Raw genomic sequence first — 22,832 nt, 5'->3', positions numbered from 1 at the left:
TAATTTTTTCTTGGAACTAAGCATCCCAAACTTGCAGGAAATAGATTATTCCCAAATTTTCACTAAATAAACAGCAGGTACACCTTGTGTGAATTAACTCTACATGTAGCAGCATAACATAGTGATTAAGAGCATAAATACTAAAGCCAAACCAGGCCATGAGCACCACTATTTTTAGATATGTAATCTTGGGCTAGGTACTTAACCTTTATATGCCTGAATTTCCTTGAGCAATTTTTAAAATCTGTACATGCCTCAATTTCCTCATCTGTAAAATGAGATAATAATAGGGCATACCTGTGTGAAGATTATACAAAATAACATATGTAAAACACTTAAAAGGCTGGGCACAAAGTAAGCATGTTTGTCAAATCAGTGCTTCTAAAAATGCAGTCCTCAAACCAGCAGCAGCATCTGGAAAGTTCTTAAGAAATGTAAAATTTCTGACCCACCACAGTCTTACTGAATCAGAAACTCTGGGGTAAGACCTACCACTACAAGCTTTCACAAAAAATCTTCCAGGTGATTCTGACGTGCACTAAAGTTTGGGAGCTATTGGTGCAAATTAGTAAGATTTTATCTTTTTCTCTCAAGACTTAAATATAGCCATTAGTATACTTAATGTTTCCACACCTTATCTTTTGTCACAAAACTACTCAAAGATTAGGTTTCTAAACTGAGGGTAATTTCATATCCACTGGGATAATTATAACCAAAAAGACAGATAATAATGAGTGTTGGCCAGAATATGGAAAAATTGGCCCCTTCATACATTGTTGGTAAGAATGTAAAACGGTGTAGCCACTTTGGAAAAGTCTGACAGTTCCTCAAAGAGTTACCTATAATCACATGACCTACCAATTCCACTCCTAGACATATACCCAGGAGAACTGGAAACATGTTCACACAAAAACGTGTACACAAATGTTCATAGCAGCATTAGTCATAACAGCCCCAAAGTAGAAACAACCTAAATGCCCATGAAGTGGTGAATGAATAAACAAAATGTGGTGTATCCATACAATATAATCTTATTCAGCCACAAAAAGGAATAAAGTACTAATACATGCTACAATATGGATGAACCTGGAAAACATTATGCTAAGCAAAAGAAGCCAATCACAAAAGATCACATATTGTATGATTCCATTTATATGAAATGGCTAGAATAAGCAAATCTATAGGGACAGAAAACAGATCAGGGGCTGTCTAGGGCTGGGCAAGTGGAGGAAAATAGGGAGTGACTGCTGATTGGATACTGGGTTTCTTTTTGGGGTGATAGAAATGCTATAAAATTGATTGTGGTGATGGCTGCACAACTCTATATTAAAAACAATTTTATTGTGCACTTTAAATAGGTGAATTATGTGGTACATGAATTACAGCTCGATAAAGATGTTGTTTACAAAGCCTGAAGGCATATGTCAAAATATTGATGAAAAATATACATAATATAAAAATTGATACAATAACAATAACCCATACCTAAACTCTAAATTATATTATCCTGGGAGTGAAGGAGAGAAAAACAGCAAAAGTAAAGGTGCCAAATTCTTCACACATATAGGGTCACAAGACACTGAGGTACTGTTTTACTCTTAATTGGAATAAAAAGTAAAATGTAACCACTAATAGTATTAAAACTAAATGTGCATCCTCCAAATCACTAGAAAGATTGGAAGGTATTATATTTAGATGTTAACTATGGTTACCTCAAAACTATGACAGTATAAATGACTTTTATTTCTTCTTTATATTTTATTTTCTACATTTTCTACAAAGGGTTTGTTTCATCTTTATGTGAGTCTGTTTATCTTTGTGACCAACTTTTTAAAAATCCAATTTATTTATTCATTTATTGTTAATTTTTAATAGGTCAATATAGTAAGATAATTTAAAATTCAAAAGATACAAAAAGTTTGGTGAAAAGTCACCTTGCTACCAGTGTACCTCAGCCCCTTGGCCACCATCACCCCAAGGCTGGAGTCTACAAACATTATCAGTTTTTTGGGTATCTTTGTGGAAATATTTTATGCATACAAATTGATTCTCTTCTATATTTTTAATACAAATACAGTATACAATATACACTGTTCCCCACTTTGCTTTTTTTATTCAACAATATATCTTAGAGACTGTCTCAGATAAGAGCTTCCTCTTTTTTTTTTCTTTTTTACTTTTCTTTCTTTTTTTTTTAGGCAGGCAACCCTTGGTTGATCTCACAGATTGCAAGGACCTTGGTAGTTTACAATCCCTTATTTTTTTTTTTTTTTTTTTTACACCTATAGCACCTGGTCTTCCTAGGTGGTCTCCCATCCAAGTACTAACCAGGCCCAACCCTGCTTAGCTTCCCAGATCAGACGGGATTGAGCTTGTTCAGGGTGGCATGGCTGTAGACTTCCTCTTTCTTTTTAATGGGTATATGGTAGTCCGCTGTATACATTTACCATAATTTATTTAGCTTGCCTCATATTGACATATTACTTTTATAATTGGCAAGAACAACAAAGTAATTTTGGAGAAAAAAACTAGAACGTTCTAATTCTAATTTTCCCTAAAAAAAAATGGATATCACCCATTCATTTAAACTCATAATTTCTCTTTGACAATTATTGGAATATTGCTGCTTTAACTATATATAGACCTTATGACCAGAAGATATGCATCAATAATTTTACTGAAGCAATTTTATAAGAAAATGCATTCTCATCTCCTTTTTCATTCTTCTTTTGAGTGTCTAGATATGTATAAAACCACATCAATATTTATGACACCACATTGTAAATTATAGTAGTACAATGGCAATTCTACATGTCCAACAGAGTGGGAATTCATCTCATCATCATCAACCATCATCCACCACAAACATTTATTTTTTTATACCTTACCTTCAGGATTCTATATTAGGCCCTACAATTCCCTTTATAATAAGCCTTTAAAATTAGCTTCGAGGTAAATTTCATCTCTTAGTCTCCCACAGTTGAACAATGTATTCTTTATTTTCTCCTTGGCTTCAATGATATTTCTTTACTTTCCTCATTCTACTTCCATATCTTTTAATCTCAGGTTCTTCTTCCTCATTCTATCCTTAAATGTTCCCCCTCCCCAAGTATGTCTCTTTTACATGCCCAACCAAGCTGTAAACTCCTCGAGGTAAGGGACTATACATGATCTATTCTGGTTTTCTTCAAATTTAGCACACTGCCTAACACATACTAAGCACCCTGTAAAAATGTTGAACTATATTGTCACTAGAAAGTGTATGGGTTTTTGAGCTGTACAGACTTAAGGAATGAATCCCAGCTTAGCCACTCACTTATTAGCTATATGATTATGGGCAAGTATTTAACTTTTCTTAAGCTTCATTATCTATAAAATTTCTTGTAAATTACTGTGAAGTTTTGAGATTAATTATAAAAAGCACCTAGCAAAGTGTATGGTGCATAGTGAATATTAAATAATATTTATAATTATGGCTCCAGGAATTTTTTTTTAGTCTCAGTAGCAGGTTTTTTGTACAGAACATACTTATCAGAGTTTTTATTTCTTCTTTAGTTTTGTTAATTATGCTCAGTTATGACTACCCTCAGTTGAGGGAATATTAATATATGCACTCAACAAACATTTATGAACACCTACTACATATGCTAAGCACTGGGTATATAAAAAAATGAAGAGAGCATGGTCTCTATTCTCAAGAAGGTATTCCAAAGTTCTATTAGCAACACAGTCTCCTCTCCCTTATTATTCAAGAAAGGACATTGCTGAGTTTCTGGACTTTATATGAGATACCACTGTTACATCATATAATTTCATACTTCTTATATTAATTCACAAAAACTTGTTAACTACTCCATGACCAGCATTGTGCTAGAAGGTACAGAAAGAAGAAATAATGATGCAACAGTCCGAATTCGGAAGAAGAAATTTCAGAGTTACACCTGGTAGAGTAGCTTCTTGTTTTGTAATAACAACAGTATTACCCAGTTTCTATGCCATATATGCATTTCTATTACACTGTATAATTTCATCCTCACGTATAGATACGAAACCAGGTAAAATCTGATGATATAATCAGTCTTTATTATCTCTTATATTACCTTTGGGGTTGTGATCTTGTTTTGTAACTTGAAGATTTAGCCATACAGGTGCCAACAATTCTGGTGAAGAAATAAAAAACAGGTTGCTAGCTCATTAAGCTTTTCTAGACTTTTACTAAAGTTAAAACTATTCAATAACTACTAGCTGATTGATCTTTTATTTCAGAATTCTTTTAGCAGTCTAAATTACCTATTCAGGCAACTCATTTGTTTACTGGTAATAAAGCTTAGAGTTCTAAACTATATATTAATAGTCTGTCAAGCCCTTTGGAGGCAAAATGTAGTTTATCCTAGAAAAGTCTGTAACTTAACTGTTTTCATTGTAATTATATAACCTTTGTAGAATCCTATTTAGTAGGCAACATATATTAATTCATAGTAAAGAGCAAGCAACCATTTCCAAAAAATACTTTTTCCCTCTCATGGATTTACCCTTCTCCTCGATTTGTGGTTTATTCTTACTATAGAACTACTTGAGTAAGGTGACCTTATTTGGTTATAAAATATGACCCTACCCTATTTTTTTTTTCATATTATCCTAATTGGTATTGTTATTCCTTTGCTTCCAAAATACAGGAGCAGAATTTGGATATATGACTGCATAAAAAGCTATCTTCCACTGGTCACGGTTCATAAATGTCTCAGTAACTGAACTCCAGGAAAGAAATACTATTTCTACACAGGCAGCCAAACTAGAGTAATTGCTGAGTTCAGAAGCCAATAGTTGAGCAGTTTCACAGGCTGCTTTCAGTACCAAAATGCACACTAGATCTGTACTGTCATTCCACTTACTGATTTTTGTTTTTAAAAAAAATCATATTTTTGACCAAGGTCCGAAAGCTTCCCAGTAAGGACAAGGATCCTGACAAGAATGCTAGGGTTGAAGGAAGCCAGGTTCAGGCCTGGTTAAAAATTCAGACACCTCGATAGTGCATCAATAAATCTTCAGTATCCAAATCGTACCTTTAGATACAACGCTGAGTAGATTAGCGGTTGCTGGGAAGATGGAGGAATAGGGAAGGACTGCTTGGAACTAGATAGTGGTGATGGTTGCACACTGTAAATGTACTAAATGCCAATTAATTATACACTTTAAAATGGTTATGTTATGTGAATTGCACCTCAGTTTAAAAAATATATTTTGTCTACGGCCAAGCTACCCTGAACAAGCCCAAACCTGTCTGACCTCGGAAGCTAAGCAGGGTTCTGCCTGGTTAGTACTTGGATGGGAGACCACCTAGGAAGACCAGGTGACTTGTTAAAAAAAAAAAAAAGGGGATTATAAACTGACAAGGTCCTTGCAATCTGTGAGGACAACCAAGGATGGCTTTATGTGGGAGAGGGACTTCACTTGGTAAAGGCCCCCAAAATATAATGCCTGCGCACCAGCAGGGAAGTCGCATGTCACTCCCACTTCACACAAAGCTCTATGGAAAGCTTACAAGGTTTCCTCAGGTGGACCCTAGTTTCAATAACAGCCAATTAACCAGCACTTTTACAACATATTGAATTCATTTCGGTGAGAATGAGAAAGCAGCAAACTATTCATCAGAATCTTCTAGAAAGTTGCACCCAGGGGTCATCTAGAAATCCCTACGAGCAATAGAGAACACCAGGGTGGAAACAGAAGAAGCCATTTTTTTTTTCCAAGGTTTTTTGTCTTGGGAGGTTATTCGTGAGGATTCAAACCTCAAACATTGCATTTAAAACTAGGTGCTTAACTATGACGGACACATATGCCAATGTGTAGTATCTCACAGTGAAAAGCGAAAACCCAGTCTAAGCCTCTTTCTGTGGCGACGAAGCTTTGCTACAACGCTCACCGCCATACCCACCCGCGGGAACGTTCCCTTCACCAGCCGAAGAAGGAGGGGCCTCAGAGGACACTCCCGCCACACAGTGCGAGCTGCGCCGCTGTGCTTCCTGGGAATTGTAGTTCTAGTCACTAGTCTTCTCTCTTATTAAGGCCAGTATGGAGTGAGCCAGAAAACTACAACTCCCAGAGTGCTCCGGAGTCGCGAGCGGCCGCGGCGTGACGACTGTGGCAGAGAAGACCCGAGGGGCTCTGCGTTCTGGAAGTGGCGCTGCTTGGTCGGGTGGCAGATCGCAGGTTGCTGGTGCCGCGGCTAAGGAGAACGGCGAGTCGGTTCGGCATTTGCGGTCGGGTCCCCGCAACGATGAGTGCTGCCAGGGAGTCCCATCCGCACGGGGTGAAGCGTTCAGCCTCCCCAGACGACGATGTAAATAACAATGGCGGAGTGGATGAGGGTTGAGGCCTACTAAATGTTGGGGTAGGCCGGGAAGGGTGGATGTAGGAGGAAGCGCCTAAGGTGGCCTGAAAAGCGGGGCGGGTGCGAAGGATGGGGACTCAGAGGAATAGGAAATGTCTTCCTTTCTTAATTGGGGTCAAAAGGTCTGAGGAGGTCCACACGGTAGTAAGAGCCAGAGACTTGCGTAGGGAGGAGAATCGAAGAAGGAAATCCTGAATGGTCGAGAAGTGAAAGAGCGTAGTCTAGGGATCATCTTTGCCTCTAGGGGCTGATGAAGCCTCTTAGTCGGGCCCTTCTACTAAGGATAGAGACGGCAAGACCCTCCCTGTTTTAGGCTTAAAATGCTCTTGTGACAGTGTCAAGATGTTCGCGCAATTTGGGTAGATTTTTGGCCGGAATTATTTTTTGCAGTATACTGTTAAGAATCAAACTTAACTGTTACTGTTAGAGTAAACCCAGAACAGTATTGAACGAAAAATTTGTTCCAGGGAGTAATGTGGTACTGGCGCAAGGTCTTAGACTTTGAGACGTGGAAGTCGGTTTTGATGTCAAGTACCTCCCTCCCCTTATCCCCCTTCTCCTTCGCCTCTCCCTCATTCCCTTCTCCTTCCCCCACCTTGTCAGTTTAAATAGGAAAACATTCCTTAAAGTAATGCATTAAATACGTATTGCTATGCCAGGTGTTGGGAATTCAAGGTGAATAAATATATGCTTATCCTAGGCCTTTTTGTATATTTGTCCTAGCTCCTAGCGCATCGTCATGGAGACCGCAGTAATCAGTAAATGTAAAACTAGGTGGTTAAATGCATTAGGAACGTTGGTGGGGGAAATTTGGGGGAGAGGAACCTGGAAAGGTCATTTTCCAGGATGGTAAAGGGACAACATCTAGTTTTATTTCTGTTGTTGTTTAAAGTACTATTAGCTTCTGAATGTGTGGAGTTCTTTATTTTCTATAGTGTAGGTCAGTGCCTTTCATAATATCTTTGTGAACCCTAAAAGGCTAACTGAATACTACTAGTGCATCAATTGTAGCAAATGAAATGATGTTAAGACCCACCCTGCTTTGAGTGAGTAGTGGGATTAGGTCCAGAATAGTAAAGCACTTGAAGGAGATTGATTTTAGCTTTGCAGAAAGATAGGTAATCAGTAAAGATCTGAGGATAAATAGTTGTTGTGTAGCGAGATTTATTCATACCCTCTGTACCTCCCTACAACTGGTTTTTAGATCTTGTTAAAGTAGTAATCCAGTACTTCTCAGGAATTTAGGCTTTTGAGTAACCTGGGTCCCATTTTAAAAGCTTTTACATTGTTTTCTTCCTGATATTTAACTGTGACTTGATTGCTAGAATGTTAGGCACCTGTTTTGCTAGAGTCGGAGAAGTAATCTTTTAACTTTTAACTTGACAGAAAAGTAAATCTCTACAGTTTAAACTAGATGAGGACCTTCAAGACCTTGTCCTATAAATATTATCTTGGAAGGAGATGGTTATAGCTGCAAATCAGATCAGAACCTAGAACCTTCACACACTATCTAAAATTATGTTGCTGATTTTATAGTGCAGTATAGTAATGTATCCCTTGATAGTGATTTTTTAAATATCCTTTCATATGAATTTTATTTTTGCTGGTAATTAGGAGTTTACTTGTCTTTAAAATATACATCTAAATTGTAGACAATCCAATAACATGTAGTCAGCAGTTTCTGATGAACGTCTGCTGCATGTAAAAGACAAAGTTTTCTCTCTCCACTGACCTCACATGTTAAATGGAGGTAACAAAACATTTTCTAAAGATATTAAAAGTAGATATTAAATCACGGAATCCAACTCTAGGAAAAAGCTGACAGTATTTTACATAAATTCTAAGACAACTATGATGTATATTGGAAATAAATTGATTGCAGTTCTATAGTAAAGGGTTTAAGGATGATAACAACTTAAAAATGGTTTCATTGGTTTGATTAGAGTGGAGAAATAAAAGTTATCTCTCTTAAGGGAAGGAGTGGGGAGGTTAATTTTAGTGACTGGTGGAGAACCTCTAAGAATGTATCCATGTGCATTTCAGAATGCAGCACTTGGACAAGGTACTTGCTGTTGAATGCTAAGGTCTTTAAAAGGAAAAGCCAGAAGGACTTCATGATTGAAAAAGACATCAGGGTTATAAATTGTAAATCATAGGGTTAGTTATGTAAAGACATGACATTTGCTCTTTTAATAAAGAGTTTGAGAAAGTTTTGGTTTTTAGGGAATTGTTTTAGTTTTATATATTTTTATAACTGTAGTTCATAAACTACTTTCATATATTCTTTGATCATGTACAGTATGATGTAGAAAGAGCAGAAGACTTAAGGCCAGAGGATAGAAGCAAGTCTCTTGGCCTCTTTGTCTCAGTGTCTTTATTTATTGAATGGACTTTTGAGAGAATGTCAGTGAAGAGTGGTTTGTAAGTTATAAAACACTATGCAATTTTTAGATGTTGTTATTAAGATAGTCTTTTAAAGAAGCGTCTCTATGTCGATAAGTAATTAAAACTAAGAAGTTAAATGACAGGTCCAGGCTCTCAGAGAGCAAGTAACTTAGTAGGAATCAGAACTTAAGCTTCACTAGTACTTTAAATTTTATTAACTGTACTGAGCCAGAAATAAGTAAGAACTATCTGGTCTATGAAAAGATAGGAGCTGTCACATGGAAAAGTAGAAATTTGGAGCTTAGGTAGCCAAAATCATGAGAACATATAAGTCCTCACCAATAGGAATTTAGAAGGGCTATAAGTGGGTGTCCAATGTGGTACAAGGACTTTTAACTCTCATATGCTCAGAAGTGGTCATCATTGTTTCTGTAAACATTCTGTTAGTTTTTTATAAATTTCAGAAGTAAGAATAAAGGGATTGTGAAAAACAGCTTCATTAGAAATTTGAATATGAGTTTAACCATAGCAAACCAAATTTCTGTCCCACATTTTCAGGATATATATACTCTAAATGATGAGCATCCTTTGAATACAGCAGACTGTTTATCAGTTGTCATGTATGAAACAAACATATAATTTCAGATTTCAAATCTATATCTAATAGATTTTAGCTTTATTTTGAAATTATTCTAGTTTTTGCATTTGCATCATCAAAATATATCTGTAGAATATTTTGAAACCTTTGATTGCTCCTCATTTTGTGTTGAAAAGGGGGTTGACTTCTTTGCTCCATAATTGTAAAACGTTTTCATTTTTAGATTTTAGATTTCATTTCATTTTTAGATTATAAACTCAATTAGAATGATCAATTCAATGAATGTTTTCATTTCTACATTCTTTGTAGTCACATTTGTATACACATCCGCCTTCATCATTTGTCCACTTAAAAACCATATCAAGTAAGTTTTGGTGTACAAATGTCATAAAACATGAAATAGTCACACATCTTTTTAGAAAAACCAGAGTGTTCAGACTCTTATTGCCAAATATTGCAAGATGAAGTCCTTCCTGTTGAGTGACTCTTTAGAGTATCATATTTCTTTTTTGCTTCCCCCACCCCTTCTCTCATTGATTCCTGGAGAAAAGTTATCTAGAATTTCATGCAAAGATGCATAGTCTAAGATTTTTGCATATACAATTAATTGTACCATCATCATTAGTTTAGGGTAAACTCCCTGTCATTTTGCATTCACCTACTTATTCAGAAATGCCTTCTGTCAGTTTTCAATTTTTTACCCACCTGCCAATATGGGTAGAAATGAAAACTTCTGAATTATCAACTATGTCCAAGGAAAGCTAGGAGCAAGCAACAGAGGGGTGAGGTCTTGAAAAATGATGTAATACTTTAGACAGCATGATAAGAAAAGTCTTCTACCATTTTTCTATTATTATTAGTCATTTTTAACATAGTTGGAAATGATCAATTGTAATGAAATAATGCTTACATTTTTTGGAAGATGTATGGAATAATATGAAGTTGTTATTGCATTTGTTTCAAGGTGTAGGGATAAATAACATTAGGATTTCATAATTCTGAGGTTTATAAAAGGATTCAATATTTGATATTGATTTGACCCATTTGATAATTTTAAGATAGAATGAGTTTTATTCTGTACATTTAAAAAATAAGTAAATTTTCTTTTTGTTCTTTGGAAGACTTCTAAGAAAGAATGAAAGTCATAACATAGCCTTACAAAAATTAGAAGAGCTCAAAAAGGAAGAAAAAAAGCTAAATTTAGGCCCAATAGACTGATGTTATACTGTCCTTTAGAATATCACTAAAGCCAGAGTTTTTAACTTCAGCTATCAACTGTGGCCGCCTTCTGGGTTCACAGTACTAGGTGCTCTAGGGCTCTGGGGCAGTAGGTCTCAATGTGTGATCCCCCACATCAATAGCATCACTTAGGAATTTGGTAGAAATGAAATCCACAAGCCCCACCTCAGACCTACTGAATCTGAAACAGCAGTCTGTTCTAACAAGGCCTCCAGGTGATTCTGATAGAAGCAAACTTGAGAACTAGGGCTCTGGCTGCAAAAGAACTAAAAGATTCCACCTTGAAGTAACAGAAGGAGTGCAGATACTCTTCTCCTTAAAATGAGGTTACATCCTGATAAATCCATTGTAAGTTGAAAATGTAAATCAAAAATGCAAACCTAACATACCGAACATCATAGGTTAGCCTGGCCAGTTTCTACTGAATAGGCGTCACCTTTGCATCATCATAAAGTCAAAAAATCTTTGCGTTGAACCATCATAGGTTGGAGACTGGCTGTATATTGTAATTCAAATATGATGTATATGCTTAACTTTCTAAGCAAGAATGAGCCCTGTTTATAGTTAAAACTGTCAGGGAAAAAAAACAATTTACTGATAGACTAAGTTTTTTAATATTATTATGCAAAAAAATTAATTGACTAATTTCTTTTCCAGCTTGGATCTAGCAATTGGGAGGCAGCAGACTTAGGTAATGAAGAAAGAAAACAAAAGTTCTTGAGACTTATGGGCGCAGGAAAGGTAAGCATCAAGATAGTATGCATTTTTATCTTCTGGGAAAATAATATCCCTTTTTGTGTAAACGAGAAGAGCCAAATACACTTGGATCTCATTTTCCTGTTCCACATGATTACTTTAGGCTTTGGGAAATATAGCTAACCTGAGCACTTAAAATTTATACTGTTTCTTAGGATTCTCATTGCCTCTGGGCAGTAAGGTTTAGAGACTATATAGAGAAAAAACTTGGTTTGAGGAGACTCCTATGGAAGAAAGATATTAAAGATTATGATTTGCCATTTGTTTGCCTGATGATTCGATACAGGATATTTCTGGGTAGACCAATTGTTAGGTCTTTCATATTTTATATCTTCTTCTAGCCCTTGAAGTAGGAGCTCAGGGAATAGTCTTTATCAAAATTCTAATTTTTAAAATGTTCAATATATTTTGAGAAATCCCTTTCAGTTTGATCAACATAATAGAAGATACAAAATACAGGTGCCAGGAAAACATCACCTATTGGAAAAAACTCTTTTTGTTCCTAGCAATTCATTTTTATATGAAAATACAGTGATCTCTAGATAATTATTTTTTGTAAGCAAGTAAATTTATTTTCCTAACATTGTCCCAGTGGTCTTCCTACAAATTTAATGTGAAAGAAATAGGAAAACTTTTTTCTCTGTTAAGATCCTTAAAATGAAATTCTGCTTTTTGTTTTTTGTTATTCACATGGGATTGTATTTGCACTGTAGTAGGTCCTGGGGATGGGGGGCAGTTACATATCAATAACATGTTTGGAGCCATCATGTAATGGAAGAAACCAGATAATAACAATATGAGATTATAATTGCTCTGAAAGAGCTATGCACATAGTGCTGTGGAATCAACAGACAAGGATAGCTAACTGTGGCTTAGCTGAACAAGAAATCTTCCCATAGAAAGAATTGATCTGAATCTGAAAGGATGAGGAGTTAGCTAAACTACAACAGTGAGGTTGTGTAGTGGGTAGGGAGAGATCATAAAAAAACAGTAAGACCTATACAAAGGAAGCATTTGTATAATATCTTGTTAATCCAGAGTTCCCATAATTTGAACGTAGCCTAAGGTTTGTCTTGGTTCATGCAAATAAAAGATTTGCTAAGGATATATAAAGTAAGTAATAGTTTAGCGATATGCTCAACCTAGTGGAATGAAAACTCTTTAGGAAGAATACCCAAATATAAAATGTATGAAATTTAGCCATAAATAGTCAATTATATCTCAGTAAAACTTGGAGAGGAGAACAAATTGAACAATTAAAAAAGAAATATGGCTACTAGTAAATTGGCTGTTTAGCATACCTCAGATTCTGTTTTGCAGCCACAAAGTATATTCCTAATCCTAGCCAGCTACCATGAGTGTTTTATTTGTCACAGAACTAGCTGGAAAGGTATGAATAGGCAGATAGTACTATCATCCTAGAATAACTCGATGTCATTATATATTCAGATCCCATTAATGAGACTGCAATGGAAAGAAGCAGCATGTCGAATCATTGATTTGCTTATGTGTTAATGGCATGTAAGGCAATAAGCATTAATCTTGAAGCTTTCAGTAGTATCTTTGGGTATAGACAATGTGTCTCATCCTTGCACGATAGGAAGATTTGTTTTACTATAGAAGATTTACTATATCTTCACAAATGATTAAGATTGCTCTGCAAAGTCACTCTGTTTTAGTGAACAATTTCTTTGCCTTATGAAACAAATGTGGACCATAAAGAGTGGATTGGAACTGATAAATTGAGAGTGATTATGTATCCAGATCAGTTGGTAACTTCGAATCAGATTTATTTCTATATTTTATAGAATTAGATTGTTTCAAATTGTATTTTTGACAGTTTGAGATTGGGTGTTTATTTGTAGTCAGAATAAAGAGCTAACTATTTGTGATGTGTTGTAAATAGTAATGACTGTTTTCATTTATATTAAAGATCTATCATTTAGTTCATTATAAATCTATTTTATTTTTATCTTATAAAATAATCTCATTTGCTTTGTCTCCATGAAATATGCCTGAGGCATCAGAAAGAGAAGATGGAAAAATTAGAACTCATTTCATTGGCCTTTTAGGAAAGAAAATGTTTAGATCACTACATTTTCTAGTTATCCTTCTCATTTAAAATTCCAACTTGAGAGGTGGCTCCATAGTGTAGTGGTTCACACATTTGCTTTACACGCAGAAGGTCCTGGGTTCACTCCCCATGTTGAGCCACAGACTGTACCCCGGGAGCCCCAGGCCCCAGGGACACTCCATTAGCATGTGGGAGGAGACTCCCCACCTTCAGAGATCTAGTTCTTAAGGGGAAATGCAACATCCATAGGTCAGGGATGGAAGGGGGGGTGGGAGAGACTTAAGGGGAGGGAGAAATAAATAAAAAATAATAAAAATAAAAAATCCAACTTGATCTCTCTACGTACTCTCTACTGTTCTGTTTATTTGTGTATTAATGGCATTTACTACCTTCTAAGATACTATAATTACTGATTTCATTTCCCCTTCCTGTACCTACCCTTGCTAGAATGTAAGTTCAATAAAAGTAAGGATCTTAATGTAATCTTTTTTCTGCAATATATCCCAGAAGCCTGGAATAGTGTCGGGCACAGAGTAGACACCAAGTAATTATGTTAAATTAGTAGTCTCGAATTCTAACACATTTTCTGCCTTATAGAAAGAACATACTGGCCGTCTTGTTATAGGAGATCACAAATCAACATCTCACTTCCGAACAGGTAAGAAACTAAAATATAATTAAAGTGGGGGTGCTAAATTTGAAATATGAAGTATTTGTACATATTTCAGGATATTCTAACTTCTGTGTATAATTATGTTGATAATTAAAATAATAGAATCAGAAATGTACATAGTATATATAAACATGTTACATATATCGTGTGTGACATGTATATGTAACAATTAGTATGTATTTCGATTTTTAAAAGATTTGAAAGTATACATCAGTATGATATTCTAACCATGAAACTAACCCTTTTCTGTCTTCAATTTTACTGATTCACAACATATATTTTAATTGTAGGGAGATTTTATGCCAAATCTTGACAACTATAGTATGGAATTTATATTTTTTATTTTATAAGTTATTTAACATATGATATAGTTGGCATGTTATACTAGTTTATAATTTATATACTAAGTTTTGCTCTGAAATTTTTGAAGACTATAAACTCATTGCAAAACCTGAAGAAGTTAATTTTTTTAAAATTTGAGTGCGAAAATTTTTTAAAAAGAACTGAAAATGAATTTGGATTTGGATTTGAATTCAGTTTGCTGAAAAGTGAAGTTTTCTCCTATGTAAAACTGACCCTAATCTTGGACCTTAATAACAATAGGGCATAATGACCTTGGTATATTTATATTTAGCAAAACTTTTAATTAAATTATTTAAATCAACTTTGTACTGATCTAGAATATGTAGCACATTTTGCAAATTGATAGGTCTTTTATGCTGGTGTTAATTTCAAATTGAATTGCATTGCTACAAAAGACTAAAAGTCAGCGTTGCAGAATGGAAATATATTTAACTGCTGCATTTATTCTTTTAAAACTAGGGCTTTATGAATAAAAATAATGCAAAGCACCAACATGTCTAATTAAAATGTGAAATCCCTCTTGTATTACAAATTAGAATGTCGTGCAGACAGCTCTGATTGTATTGTAATGTCTAGTTCTTGCGCTGTTAGGTTCATCGGGTAGTTTAGTTTTCTGCTTCATAACTAAAAAACAACAGTATACGTAAAAAATATATAGCAAATGTTGCGTGATAAAATAAGTTTATGTTACTTCAATAAACTGATATGCAAAGAAAGGCATAAAGGAGAACCATTGTAAGGTTATTTAACCATTCTCTGTCAGAATTGCATGTCTTTTCATTATTTCTGTTCAAAGACAGAAGCTTTTGTTTGTAGAATTTTTTATGTGACTAGAAGAAAATTTTCAGGAGAGCAGTTAGATTATAAATAAGCTAAAACATAATGCCCAGGGTTCTTAGTAATTTATATTTACAATACGTGAACTTCAGGCTCTTCTTTCTGAGACTATTAATCACAGTTAGAGAAATCAACCCTTGAATATTAGCATCTGTATTATGGGTTTTTTTGTGTAATCAAATATTTTTATTAATTTGACTGAAATATAACCAAAGTACACTGGACATGCAGGGGAAGAAGACAAGAAAATTAATGAAGAACTGGAGTCTCAGTATCAGCAAAGTATGGACAGTAAATTGTCAGGAAGATATCGACGACATTGTGGACTTGGCTTCAGTGAGGTAGTAATGAATGTATTTTCACTAAATGGGAAGATACTCAATTTCCAATTTGATAGCATTTATTTCTGTTAGATTACTGTAGCAATCAAGAGAGCTCTCTGATACCAGTTAAATGTAAATTCTGTATAGATAATCACATCTTTTTTTTTTTTTCTCCCCCCCTCCCCCATTATAGTTGCCATGAAATATTAGTTTCAGGTATACAGCTTATGTGATTAGACGGTTATATACCTTATGAAGTGATCACAATAGCTGTGGTGTAATTACTATCTGGCACCATACATAGTAATTACAGTATTATTGACTGTATCCCTTATATCTATTGTATATCCCCATGACCATTTTTTATAACTGGCAATTTGTACTTCTTAATGAGTTTCATGCTCATCTCCCCAGCCCCCCTCCCATCTCCCATGGTTACATCAGTTTGTTCATTTATTTTCTTTAGATTCCACATATAAGTGAAATCATAAGGTATTTGTCTTTTTCTGACTTATTTCGCTTGGCAGAGTATCTTTATTCTAGATCCTTCCATGGAAGATTTTATTTTATTTTATTCTATTCTATTCTATTTTTTTTTTATTTTATTCTATTCTATTCTATATTCTATTCTATTCTATATTCTATTTTATTTATTTTATTTTCTATTTTATTTTCTATTTTATTTTATTCTATTCTATTTTATTCTATTCTATTTTATTCTATTTTATTCTATTCTTATTTTATTTTATTCTATTTTATTTTATTCTATTTATTTTATTTTTTATTTTATTTTTTTATTTTATTTTATTTTATGGCTGAGTAATATTCCATTGTATATATGTACCATATCATCTTTATCCATTCATCTGTTGATGGACTCCTAGGTTTGCTTCCATATCTTAGCTGTTGTAAATAATGCTGCAGTGAACATAGTGGTGCATATATTTTTTGAAATTAGTCTTTTGCATTTCTTTAGATGAATACCCAAAAGTGGAATTATTCGGTTAAATGATAGTTCTATTTTTAATTTTTTGAGGAACTTCCATACTGTTTTCCATAGTGACTACACCAATTTGCAATCCCACCAAACAGGGCACAAGTGTTCCCATTTTTCCATATCTTTAATTTTAAAATTACATTTTTTTTTACTCCCTCCCCTCACCCCCCCCCCATTTATGTTTTCGTCGTTATTTTTTACCACTTGAGTGCGGGTGGGTTTCTGTGTATCCCCTAGGGCACATCTTAAATAGCTGTGAACATATAAGTTACATGAAATGTCATGCAAATACTGGTTTGAGAGAATTCTCAGTTTTCTAAGTCATTTCTTTTCATATTATAACTACTGGTTAATTCTCCAAAGTAATGTAATATATAAAATACGGTTTCCACATGTCTATGTATCAATGGTTAACTTGCCTTATTTACTTAAAAAAAAAAATCGTCTCATGTTGTTTTCAAACGATTTGAGGATGGGGAACACAAAGGTGAGTGGTCTTCAAAGTCTTAAAACAATCCTACTCAAGGCCCAGTATATCAAACACTTGGAGATGCCCAAGTCCTCAGTTCTCTTCCTTTGACAGCCTCTGGTCATAATAGAATTTTAGAACTGTTGATTTAATGGCTAGGGAATGGGCTGTCTTAAGACTAAAAAATATTAGGGTCTTTCCCAGTGTTTGTACTTGAAAATTGTATTTAAGAGCTTGTTGATTGGTGTTTTTAGGTAGAAGATCATGATGGAGAAGATCATGTGGCTGGAGATGATGATGACGATGATGATGATGATTCACCTGATCCTGAAAGTCCAGATGACTCTGAAAGTGATTCAGAGTCAGAGAAAGAAGAATCTGCCGAAGAACTTCAGGCTACTGAGCACCCTGATGAAGTGGAGGATTCCAAAAACAAAAAAGATGCAAAAAGCAACTATAAAATGATGTTTGTTAAGTCCAGTGGTTCATAACTCCCAAACACTTGGTCTTTGTATTAAAAGTAAGCCTTATTGTTATAATGCACAGTGGAGGACTGCTTATAGAGCACAGACCTTTGTATTATAATTTTTAAAAAGGCCCTTTTAAGTAATTACAAAGAGTGTTTGCTTTCAGATGCCATGGGTTACACTTTTATGGGCATGACTAAAACCATTTTTGTAAAGAGTAAGAGTTGTATTAAATAAGAAATAAATACAATACGTAATTTCCTTTCATATTAGCATCATCAAACCTCTAATCTCACTGTTTTACCCCTTCAAATAGATACAGGGGAGACACGTTTTTGTTTGGTAGCTCTTTTTTGGTTTCTTCATATTCTCAAAGTTTATTTGATACTGTGATGTGTTCATGGAAAAATTATACTTTGTTATAGTAGAACTATTCATCATGGATATTTCTGCTGCCAATAAGTCTAAATGCTGGCAAAAGATTAGGTACTTAGTTTACTCTTTCTGATTCAGCTCTACTCTTTTTGGACCAAAGCAGCATGAGAGCAAATACTTTTCACACCTTTAGTTTGGGATAACAACTGTCATACATTTGAATGCTATGATCCCAAGCAGTCTTTATATAATTTGAATTACACTGTATGTTAGATTTTTGGTAATATCTGGCCAATTTTTACAGAAATTATTTCTCTGATCATTTAGTCCTATCAATTTAGGCATATGTAAAACAATATTTTAAGGTTATATGTCACCAAAGTTAATTTTCTTCCTAAGGCCTAAATAAAGAGGAAGCAGTTTTCCGTATTTGGTTGTGATACCTTTATCCTCATTATCTAAGAATGAGGAGCAGGGTTATTGAACAAAAAGCTGAAACAAATTCTCCATTTTATCCCAGTGCTGTTTATCTTGATTATCTAATTCCTATAAAGTAGTATTGCTTTCTGATTTTATTGCTACTTCTGTTAGAGTAAGATTAGAGTCATCTGCTGTTATGTGATTGATATGTACGGCAGATTTACACAAACTGCATTATGGGCTAGTTAATGATCTTCGAGTAATTGGGTCCAAAATATTAATGTTTCTAAGTAACATGTTCAAAGCCTTGAGTCAAACCTGTTTGTTTACTGAACTATTATACCTAGATACTTAAGTGTTTGACGTGTTGGGTTTTTTAAATTATTCCTGTCATTTTGAAATTTAGAATGTGTTAGAAGAATGTAGCAACTAGAATAGGCGATTTCTGATTTATGCAATCCATCCTGCAATATTTTTCATATTAGATTCCTAATGTTTCTTTTTTTTTCTTATAATAGGTACTACCCAATATCAAAATACTGAGTAAGTGGGTAGTGGACAGGATGTATGATACTTAACAAAATTTAGTTTAAACAGGTTTGGCTTTATTCAACAGATTTCGCTTTGGTTACTGATTTCCAAATATCTAGTCTGTAGAGAGTTGCTTATTACAATTCATTTAAGTAGAAAGTGAAGACTGATTCATGTTTAAGAGTAGAAGAGGAAGAGACTAGTATTATGTTTAAAAAGTATTTTCATCAATTCAGATATGCTGCGTTGTTTATAAATTCTGGTTCTTATATGTAAATAGAAAAGCCTTCTAAAATAACTACACTCAAAGACCTTTTCTTCATCTCCAAATAGAGAAATTCTCATTAAATTGATTTATATTATTGGACATTAACGTAATACAGGGTTGGAATAAATTTAGGTCTGTTGGTCCATGTGGCCCAGTGTCCCAGCACCACATTAAACATCATGGCTGTCTTTTAAGCATGAACATTGGGTTGTTGTTTTTTTTCCTTATCAAATTGGGGAAGAAAACATTAAAGGAAGATAGATGCTATGCCATCTTAATATCCCTATTTAAAAAGTACCAGATAGAGAAGTACAAATGTTCAGTGAAGCACACTATTCAGTTTAATGGCAACTTTTTCCTATCACTGATAATTTTTTACCTTAAATAATACTTCTCAAGTGTTTACCTATACCAATGATCTAACAGTATTTTAAAAATATGTTTTTATCAAAGTATGGTTGGCATATAGTATTAGTTTCAGATATAACAGTGATTCAACATATAAAGATACGAACACCACGCTAAGTCTAATTACTGTCACTGCAAATTTATCACTTATTAACTATATCCTCTTCACCTTTTTCACCCATCAGCAGTTCTTTGTTTCTATGCATCTGTTTTTGTTTTGATTTAATTCAACATAAGTGAAATCATGTTGTATTGTCTGACTGACTGACTATAATACCCTCTAGGTCCATCCATGCTGCAAATGGCAGAATTCCATTCTTTTTAATTGGTGAGTAATCTCTGTGTAAATATTCATCTTTATCCATTCATCTAGGTTGCTTCCATATCTTGACTATTGTAAATAGTGCTGCAGTGAACATAGTTTTCTTTTTTCTTTTGGATAGATACCCAGAAGTGGAATTGGCTGGGTTGTATGGTATATCCATTTTTAGTTTTTTGAGGAATTGCGATATTTTCCATAGTTTGCAGTCCCAGCAACGGTGCACAAGGGTTCTCTTTTCTCCACATCCTCGCCAACACTTACTTGTTGACTTTTTAATAATAGCCATTCTAACTGGTGTGAGGTGGTATCTCATTGAAGTTTTGATTTGCATTTCCCTGATGATTAGTGACACTGAACGTCTTATGTCCATTGGCCATCTCTATGTATGGAGAACTGTCTCCATGTCCTCTGCCCATTTTTGTGATTGGATTTTGTTGTTGTTGTTGTTACTGAGTTGTATGAGTTCCTTACATATTTTGGATATCATCCCCTTATTGGATGTATCATTAGCAAATATCTTCTCCCATACCAAAAAAAAAAATATATATATATATATATATATATAAAATCTCCCATTCAGTAGATTGGCTGTTTTGTTGATGGTTTCCTTCTCTGTGCAGAAGTGTTTTAGTTTGATGTAGTTTCATTTGTTTATTTCTTCTGTTTCCCTTTTACAAGGGGACACATACAAAAAGATCTTCCAAAGACTGATGTCAAATAGTACTACCTGTGTTCCTTTAGAAGTTTTATAGTTTCAGGTCTTACATTTAAATCTTTAATCCATTTTGAGTTTATTTTGGTGTAAGAGAGTGGTCTGGTTTCCTTTTTTTCACATGTATCCGTCCAGTTTTCCCAACTCCACTTACTGAAGACACTAATTTCTGTTATATTTTTCCTCCTTTGTCATAATTAACTATGTGAGGATTTATTTCTTGGCTCTCCATTCTTTTCCATTAATCTGTTTCTGGTTTTGTGCTAATACCATGCCTTTTTGATTATTATAGCTTTGTAGTGTATTCTGAAATCAGGGAGCGTGTGATACATGCAACTGTTATTCTTGGCTGTTTCTGTTCTTTGTTGATTCCCTATAAATTTTGGATTACACTCTGGTTCTGAAAAGAATGCCATGATAATTTTGACAGGGATTGCACTGAATCTATAGATCCCTTTGGGTAGTATAGACATTGTTATATTAACCCTTCCCGTCCATTAGCTCAGTATATCTTTCCATTTATTTGTGTTCAATTTTTTCAATGTCTTACAGTTTTCAGAGTGCAGGTCTTTCACCTCCTTGGTTAAATTTATTTGTAGATATTTTATTATTTTTGAGGTAATTGTAAATGAGATTGTTAATTTCTCCTGTTTATTAGTGTAATGTGACAGATTTTTGTATATTAATTTTGTATCTTGTTACTTTGATGAATTTATTCTGTTTTTGATGGATTCTTTAGGGTTTTCTATATGTGTCATGTCATCTGCAAATAGTGACACTTCTTCCTCTTTGATTTCATTTTGTTTGCTGTGGCTAGGACCTAACAATACTATATTGAATAATACTGTTGAGAGTGGACATCTCATCTTCATCTTAGGAGAAAAGCTTTCAGCTTTTCACCCTCGAGAATGAAGTTAGCTGTGGGCTTCTCATAGCCTTTATCATTTTAAATCTTTGTTCCCATGTTGCTGAAAATTTTTATCATAAATGGATGTTGAAGTTTGTCATATTTTTTCTGCATCTTATTGAGATCATGAAATTTTTATTCCTCAGTTTGTTAGTCATATATCACATTGTTTTGTGGATATTTAACCATCCCTGCGTCCTTGCTATAATCTCACTTGATCATAGTGTATCTTTTTAATGTATTGTTGAATTCAGTTTAGTATTTTGAGAATTTTTGCATCTATGTTTATCAGAGATACTAGCCTATAATTTTTTTTTATATAATGACTTTGTCCAGTTTGGTATCAGGGTAATGGGTTTGGAAGCCTTCCTTTTTCTTTAATTTTTTTGAAATAAAGCTAGGTAGTAATTCTCTAAGGTTTGGTAGAATTCACCTGTGAAGGCTTTTGTTGGAAGTTTTTTTGATTACTGCTTCAATTTCATTGCTAGTGATTGGTCTATTCAGATTTTCTGTTTCTTCATGGTTCACTCTTATAAGTTTATCCATTTCTTCTAGGTTGTCCAATTTCTTAGTATGTAATTCATGGTATTTCGTGGTTTTTTTCCTATTTAAATTACATTTAAAGTAATTATCAGTAGGTATGTAGTTATTGCCTTTTCGTCGTTTTGATTGTTTTTGTAGTTCTGTTCCCCCTCTTGCTTTCTTGTATGTTGATGATTTTCTGTAGTGTTATATTGGATTCTTTTCTCTGTATTTCTTGTATATCTTTTATAGATTTTTGTTTGCAGTTACCATGTCCTTCATATATAGCAAGCTATGTTTATAGCAGTCTTAGTGGTCACTTCAGTTCAAACTATTTTAAAATCACAAATTTTACACACCCTCATGTGTGTTTGTCATTTTTTACCTCTTATACATGTATTTCTGTGTATCCTGTAATGTTGCAATTTCACAGGATCTTCCTACTTTTGTCTCAACCTTTGCACTAGCTTTATAGTTGGTCAATGCACTACTTTTACTGTTTTTGCCTTTATGAGAATTTTTTTTCTATATTTTCTCATTCATATTTTTTATCTTGAAGATGTCTAACATTTCTTGTACTACTGGTTTAATGGCGATACACTCCTTTAGCTTTTTCTTGTCTGGGAAACTCTCTCCTTCAATTATAAATTATAGCCTTGCTGGATAGAGTAATCTTAGTCATAGGCCTTCTATCACTTTGAATATTTCATGCCAATCCCTCTGGCCTGCGAAATTTCTCTTGAGAAATCAACTGATATAGTCTTAGGGGAGCTCTCTTGTACATAACTACAAGGG

General features: G+C 34.2%; 1 protein-coding gene and 1 pseudogene across 1 annotated transcript; one reads left to right on the top strand and one right to left on the bottom strand.

The window, feature by feature from the left end:
* Positions 1 to 2,279: 2,279 nt before the first annotated feature.
* Positions 2,280 to 2,398, bottom strand: LOC120593656 (uncharacterized; annotated as a pseudogene).
* A 3,732-nt stretch (positions 2,399 to 6,130) lies between these two features.
* Positions 6,131 to 19,367, top strand: CUNH11orf58 (chromosome unknown C11orf58 homolog). Its single transcript, XM_039851524.1, has 5 exons — positions 6,131 to 6,340; positions 11,271 to 11,354; positions 14,041 to 14,101; positions 15,548 to 15,657; positions 17,360 to 19,367. The coding sequence occupies exons 1-5, from the start codon at positions 6,278 to 6,280 to the stop codon at positions 17,594 to 17,596; spliced, it is 555 nt and encodes a 184-aa protein (XP_039707458.1). The 5' UTR covers positions 6,131 to 6,277; the 3' UTR covers positions 17,597 to 19,367.
* Positions 19,368 to 22,832: the final 3,465 nt, after the last annotated feature.

The sequence above is a fragment of the Pteropus medius genome, unplaced genomic scaffold, assembly GCF_902729225.1.
Source record: "Pteropus medius unplaced genomic scaffold, Ma_sr-lr_union100, whole genome shotgun sequence".
Lineage (NCBI taxonomy): Eukaryota > Metazoa > Chordata > Mammalia > Chiroptera > Pteropodidae > Pteropus > Pteropus medius.
Note: the sequence above shows the minus strand (reverse complement) of the source record. Positions and strands in the feature narration are given on the sequence as shown.